The following is a 7,179-nucleotide window of genomic DNA, read 5'->3' as shown; positions in this document are numbered from 1 at the left end:
ACTAGAAACAATACATACAAGAAACAGCTGACATTATCTCAAATATATAAAACCAGGAGGAATCTGGAGCATTTTTATGCTCTGCTGCATGTGTCTGTCAGCAAAATATCTCATGAACAAATGGAACAAAACTTGCAGAAAGAGCTCATTGAAGAAATCTGGTTCAAGATGGCTGCCTCGGACCTGAAAAACCACAACAAATGGCTCTGGTTCAGTCAGTTTTGGAGAGATGGAGCTACGATTAGGTAAAGCTGATCCCAAACACACACTTTGAGCACTGATCAGGTCAAATCTGTTTAAAATTATTATGAACTCTTTGGAGTCAACTGTGGCAACGTCTCGAGTGTCAAGGTTTCACCAAAACAACAACTCTGTCCAATAAAAGGCTATTCTAAAAACTTGGCAGAAAAGACGGAGAGAGATATGCTTCTTTTAAGGGATCTGAGCAGTGGGTTTACCTTTAAAACAGGATTAGATTTAGATTTGACTCATCAGGCATCTGAAAAAAACAAAACACGAATCTGCTTTCTGTGGTGTAACTTATTTATTTTAATTCCACAAATTTTTCAAAAAAATTACAAAATACTCAAATGGAGAGAACACAGGACTCACAATTTTTCTTATTATTTCTACTTTTTGTTTACATTGTGTCATCCCATGGCGACTACTCATATGTACAATAAGCTTCAAGATACCAGTATATATATAAATCTTAGCAGTCAGAATTTACATTCTGCTATTGCCGCTTTGAAACAAGAAGCTAAACCATTGACAACACTTAACACCAAAGGCTTCGGAGACACAAAAAGGGAATAAAAAGGCGAGGGAACCGTTGAGGAGTGACGATGACGATGATGAAGAGGGAGGGAGACGGGAATGGGTGAGCGACAGGCTGTCGTCAGCGTTTTCAATAAGCCGGGAAGGAAAGAGTTCGATGGCGTTTGCGTGAAAACATAGTGCTCTGTGGGAAGCTGTGGTCACTTTTAAATGCAGTTACAGTTTCTTCAACTGGTTAAAATAACATAAAAACGTAAGAAAAGCCACAGCTTTGTTTGTTTTTAAAGTGTCCATGACGGTCAAACAGTCTTAGTGCATGGATTTGATGCAGAACTCGGATCATGGCTGCAAAAAAAAATAAAAAAATAAAACAAAACAAGAAATTTAAAAAATATCTGCTTGTGCACTGATGTGACAACACATGTAACAGTCAGTGGCGCACACACACAAACGCCACAGTGTGTGTCCAAAAAGGAATCAAGGCATGTGAGGAATACACACTAAATCCTCCTCCCTACGTGTGTCAGCAGCCCCGCCCCCTCCCCAGTCTGAGTCACAGTGAACATTGTTTCAACCTGGGCTGCTTCGTAGCTAAAACTGAACCAGAGAAAACTTTAAATCACTCAAATATTAAAAATATAAACTAAAGCATTGAAATTCTGAATTTTTAACATGTATTGAAGCAACTTCACCGTCCTTCAGTTCAGCCTGAAACACATCAGTGTGTCTAAATTGGTAAAAATCTTAATAAAATCATGTTAAAAAAATTAAAACACCACAAAGTGATAAAAACTGTTCATTCTGATGATTTAAATACGACAAAAGGATAAAACGGTTTCGATCGAGCCCAGCGACGCTCCATCAGTGCAAAGTTCTCCTCGTTTTACAGAATCGGAGCGCCTTCAAGTGTTTTAAATCAGTAACTAAACGTGTGGAAACGTTCTGACAACCTGCTGCGTGTCACACGTGATGAATGGATGGGTAACATGAGGGGGGGAGGGGCTTATGTTTGACATAAAATAGTGTATATGAAACTAAATCTAACACAGTGATGTCACAACTGAAGCGCAGCACAGAAAATGCTCGTATAATGCCATGGCGCTCCCCTCTGAAACAAGGGATAATGCTTCAAAACAAATCAACAGGAGGCTGAAAACAACTTGGTTTGGAGTCCACACCTAGGAATAATAATAATAATAATTATAATAATAATTATATGTTTATATATACTATTTACAGACTCAAAACGGCCATGCGGTAGCTTTTTTTTTTCATTTTTAAATTATGAAAAACCTCCAACAATGTAATAAAATAAATGTTGAATTTAAGATAGCACTTGTTATTTTTCCATAAATGGTCTGACAGGTCTTTCTCTCTCTCTCTTATTAAGCACAGTGTCTTGTTCTAGCACCTACAGAAAAAAAAATGTCTGGGAAGCTTGTCATGCAGGAGTCTTGAGGATGTTGTCAYTAATTTACCAACGAAAGTCAATGTCTTGAAAAATAATAGTAAAAATAAAATAAAAAGGTCCTTGACTGAAACAATAATGAAACATTATGTAAAGTTCTCAGAAGACTTGGTCTTTTGTTTTTTCTGTTTTTCAGAACTGGATGTTGTGAGGTCCACATAGAGCCTCTACAAGAYGGCTTTGTGACAACTTCCTGTGTCCTGCACTCGTTGGCTCCTCGCTACCCCGGCTGGTTACAGCTGTTTGTCACTTTCCTTCTTCAATCTGCTAAAATAAATGAATAAATAAAACAGATGTTAAAAWTCAGATGGTTCAAGTGGTTTGTGTTTCAGGTCTGAAGCTTGTTGAGGAGCAGACCTGTAGAAGTCATCACCAGGCACCGGCGCTCCGTGCATGTGATGGTGTCCGTGGAGCCACTGCTGCTGCTCCATCGCCAGCCGCTGCAGCTCCGCCGACTGGGCGTGCATGGCCTGCAGCTGGTGGGCTGCGGACATCTGTGGTGGAAGACCTCCTGGCAGTTCCCGTGGATATGGAGCACCTGCGAAACGAAGAGAGCGGGATCAGGATCATCGCAGAGCTCAGAATGACAGATCGGATGGGATGATTTTTTTTGTTTTGTTTTAGGAGCTGAAACCTTGTGGGGAACCTACCGAACATAGGGTGGCGCAGCATCTCGTGTTCGTGCGGCGGCTGGCCCAGGAGGGAGTTGGGGATGGTTCCTGGCGGGTAGGGGAAGCGAGCAAGGTGAGGGCCGGCTGCCAGGGGGTCTACTGCCAGCGGGTGGGCCCCGGAGCCTGGAGGACAAACGAGACATTCACCACCACCTACTCGGGGTCAGAGTCTTAGGATCAAGGTACACTCAAAACAACAACAACAGTGTTATCACAGACAGCAACATGCAGCAGACAAGATAAATACTTCAGATATTACTCCTCTCATGGTTGTGTGCAGTTTAACCTGCTGTAGTATTTMAATAAAGTCCTTTTCATTCATGTTTTAATGTGATGAGAAAAGTAACAAAATATTCACTGACAAATCACAGCTGACTAACAGAGGAGTATAAAGTACTTGAATAAAATAACTAAGTATAAGTAAAAATACTTTAACAGAAAATAACTGGTGAAAATTAATTTCACTGATAAGAAAAGTACTTAACTAAAAAGTCATAAAACTGCTCACAATAATCAGGAACGTAAAAGTACTTCTACAAACAAAAAATGAAGTGTTGAATTTAATTAACCAGGTTTTGTTAACTGGTTCCACTAATTTGACTCGAGTAAAAGTAAAACAATTTACATATTTTCTTTAAAAAAGTGCAAATTGCTCAGTTTGCTCACCTCGTTTTAGTGGAACCAGTTTGATCAGGTAAATTCAACACTTTATTTATTTATAGTGCATAAACAACTTTCATGATGAGTTGGTCATATTTAAATTTGTTGCAGGTAACAAGGGGTTAAATTTTAAATTAAAGAAGTATTGTTTTTGTTTTGAATGTAACAAAAGTAAAAGTTACCACTAAACTAACTCAATTACAGATCCTCAAAAAAACAACTAAAGTACTGTAACAAAGTATATGTACTTTGTTACTATACACCTCTGCTAGCTAATATGTAGTAAAATAACTACATCATCTTTTTTCATCTTTTTTTCTAAATACACAACCTGACCCGTAAAAATACACTAATTTCAACTCATCTACTGCTTGTTTAAAAAAAGAAAAACGTTTTACTTCCTTTCTAAAATGACACATTTCACAATCCTGACATCTTCAAACTTCAGAGAATCTTTCATTACAGATTCTCATAAAAAACATGCATAAACTGTTTTATTTCTGTGGCAACTAGTAAATCATATAAATCTTACTGCTTCGTGTCAAAGCACATTATTTCACAATAACTAGAAAAATATCCAAAATTTGGGCAGAAAAGCCAAATTTCTCATTAAACTTTGAATAATTATCTGAATATTAGTTCAACTTCTGTTAAAGGTGTATACAGGGTTTGGCTCACCTTGGTGAAGAGGGTCTTGCTGGTGAAGGTGGAGGTGGGAGTGGATGTGTGAGTGCTGGTGGTGGTGCGGCGTGACGTTGAACATCTGGAGTCGTGCGATGGGGTCGTTGGCCACCGTGGCCATCCTCTCGGCGTGAAGTCTTTCTGCGGCCAACCTCTCTGGGTAGCTCATGTCCGGCCGCAGCTGAGGCCCAGGAAGGGCTAGCCGCTCACGCTCTAGTGGGTTCAGACCCGGGTGAAAAGAGGCGAACGGGTGGGGGCCGGCCATGGGAGGTAGAGCGAGGGCCCCGTGCCGTGCGAAGTGCTCCATGGGGTTCGTGGAGGGGTGGAGCGAGTCCATTTCTGGGGGTTTGACCTCGAAGCCGGGCTTCATCCGTTCCCTGAGCTCCCTCTCCCGGATCTCCCGCTCGCGCATTTCCCGCTCGCGCAGCTCCCGCTCCCGCATGGCCGGGTCGGCGTTGTAGAGGCTGGGCATGTGGTAGGCCAGCAGCTGGTCGGGGTTCAGGGACACGAAGAAGGGGTGGTTTCGGTTGGTGGGCGACATGACGTGGGGTCTGGCGTACTCGCTGAGGGTGCGCAGGGCCGGCGTGTCCGGACCGATGTACGGAGGCACGGCTGCGATCGTCGTGGGCGGGCCGTCAAAGGGGGGGCGCATGTGAGCCGGGCCAGCCATCTGAGGTTCAGACATTCTGCTTTCATGTGAGGAACTGCAGGGTTTCTGTGAGGACAAACGTCGAGTGTCAGACGTGTCGTGTGACAAAACTCTTTAATACAAACAGATAAAACAAACACTCACTGATGCACGTTCAAACTCCTTCTCACGCTCCCGCTCCCTTTCCCGCTCTTTTTCCCTCTCCCGTTCTCGTTCCTTCTCCTCTCTTGCTTTCTGTTCTGCTTCCCTCTTGGCTTTCTCCAGAGCCTCCTCTCGCTTTTTGGCCAGTTTGGATGAAGCCAGCGGAGTGAAGTAGAAATCGGTCCTAGCACACGAGTTGTAACCTCGGTCCAGATGCTTGTAGAACCTGTTGTAAACACATCGGAAACTTACTTCAGTTCAGAAACAGTTCATAGTTAATAAACATTACAAACAAGTTGGATCTTTTGAACTGGAAGTGGGTGTTAATGCCACATTTAGATCAAAACCCATTTTATATTAGCTTACACTTGTCTATTACTGAAGAAGGTTAGCAGCCACTTTTCCTGCTAAGCTGACTGTGAATTAAAACTGATTACTGCAGCCTGACAGTCACTTAAACACAAGGCAACTCCAGATAGGCAGATTGAAAACTCACTCACACCTCACTGTAATTAATCTCCCCACGTTACATCCCTCCTAATTTTAAGTCATCAGCCTCCTAAAGGTTAATCGTAGCTTTGAAAGCTTGTTTTGAACACTTTTCCCTCCTGTGTTTCATTTGGTTTTCAGACGTACCGTGCGGACTGGCTGGCGTGGCTGGGAGTGTCGACGACGGTGGGCTCCGGGGAGGGGCTTCTCTGCGGAGGCGGCGGACTTTCTGGCTCTTCTGTTTCGTCCACGGGCTCCTCCTTGATGTGCACAGGTGGAACCGCTGGGCCTGGAGCGGCACAAGAGACCGAGGCAGGCAGTGGCATGGAGATGGAAGAGGACGGCGCAGAAGATGACGGCGGCTGTAAGCTGGGCATAGAGTTCGACGAGGATGGGGGCGGGCCGTTTGGAGGTAGAACGGTACTGAAAGGGTGCGAGGAGTAAGTCGGCTGGGGCGGCCCGCTGGGGTGTGGGGCTGTGGAGGGTGGAAGTGGAGGAGCTGTGGGAGGCTGGTGGCTGGATGAAGGCGGGAGGCTCTGGGACTGAGTGAGAACTGGAGGCTGGGCTGGTGGAGGTTGGAGCTGCTGCCCCTGAGGCATGAGCTGGAGGGGAGGTGGGTGGGCTGAGGGAGGATGATGGTTGGATAAGGAGCTGAGGGGCTTCAGAGCAGGAGGTGGAGGCAGGTTTGAAGGCATCTGGGGGAACGGAGGAGCCGAAACGTGAGGCGTGTGTTTGTGGGGCTGTGGGGTGGGCATCTGAGGGATGGGTGTGGTCGGAGGGGGCTTGATGTGAGGCATGGACATGGGTGCAGGGGGCAAGGGTTGCTCTCTGGGAGGCGGGCCTCCGCTCTGAGAAGATGACTGCGACTGAGAAGGAGGCGTGTGGGCCCTCTGCTGCGACTGAACAGAGATGGGGGGAGGCGGGACCTGAGGGGGACCCACAGGGAATCCCTGAGGGGTCATGGCGTGAGGGTGCGGCATGTGTGACGGTCCAGGCTGTAGTGGGTGCGGCATGGTGGGAATGGGTCCATGATGCGGGCTGGGTAAAGACTGAGGTGGGACTGAGGGGCCAGGAGGCGGAGCCTGAGTCATGGGGGAGTGAGGAGACGGTAGCCTCTGAGGGTGAAGTGATGCTCCGGACTGGATAAGAGACAGTGGACTCGTCTGGGCCAGAGGCTGAGGAGGTAGAGAAGTGGAGGCAGCTGCAGGGGAGACCTGTGGGGGCAGAGAGGAAGCTGAGGCTGGAGGTGGAGCAGGTGCTGAGGAGGCAGCTGATGGGCCTGGTTGACACTGGATGACTGGAGGGTGCTGGCTCTGCAGGAGCTGCTGTTGCTGGGCAGAGGAATCCGAGTCGCTCTCGTTGTCCCGTGGGCTCGGGATGCTCGGGGAGGAGCTCCKGTTGTCCTGGTCGATGTCTTTTGGATCACTGCTGAGCTCCTCGTTGATGCTTCGCCCRTCAGAGCTCTCGCCCTCACCTTCACCCTCCCCCTCGCCTTCTGAAGGCGAGTCCGGTCGGCTCAGCTCCTGTGGAAAACAGGATGAGTGAGGCTCGTCACACCCGGTTCAGAAATTCACAATAAACACACTTGTAGTGTGTGTGTGTGTGTGTGTGTGTGTGTGTGTGTGTGTGTGTGTGTGTGTGTG

General features: G+C 46.4%; 1 protein-coding gene across 6 annotated transcripts in view; it reads right to left on the bottom strand.

Annotated features, from left to right (window-relative positions):
* Positions 1 to 525: 525 nt before the first annotated feature.
* The window catches only part of rerea (arginine-glutamic acid dipeptide (RE) repeats a), a 146,634-nt gene continuing 139,980 nt past the window's right edge, over positions 526 to 7,179 (bottom strand). For 4 of the 6 annotated variants that reach the window (XM_014020440.1, XM_014020449.1, XM_014020431.1 and 1 more), the window contains 6 exons: positions 5,684 to 7,059; positions 5,051 to 5,273; positions 4,255 to 4,972; positions 2,896 to 3,069; positions 2,603 to 2,783; positions 526 to 2,512 (listed from right to left, as the gene is read on the bottom strand). In XM_014020440.1, the coding sequence (XP_013875894.1) occupies positions 2,479 to 2,512; positions 2,603 to 2,783; positions 2,896 to 3,069; positions 4,255 to 4,972; positions 5,051 to 5,273; positions 5,684 to 7,059 (2,706 nt within the window). In that variant the 3' untranslated portion in view covers positions 526 to 2,478. The remainder of the gene's footprint in view (positions 2,513 to 2,602; positions 2,784 to 2,895; positions 3,070 to 4,254; positions 4,973 to 5,050; positions 5,274 to 5,683; positions 7,060 to 7,179) is intronic. The other 2 variants (XM_014020457.1, XM_014020465.1) reach the window with 2 other exon arrangements.

The sequence above is a fragment of the Austrofundulus limnaeus genome, unplaced genomic scaffold, assembly GCF_001266775.1.
Source record: "Austrofundulus limnaeus strain Quisiro unplaced genomic scaffold, Austrofundulus_limnaeus-1.0 Scaffold3, whole genome shotgun sequence".
NCBI lineage: Eukaryota > Metazoa > Chordata > Actinopteri > Cyprinodontiformes > Rivulidae > Austrofundulus > Austrofundulus limnaeus.
Note: the sequence above shows the minus strand (reverse complement) of the source record. Positions and strands in the feature narration are given on the sequence as shown.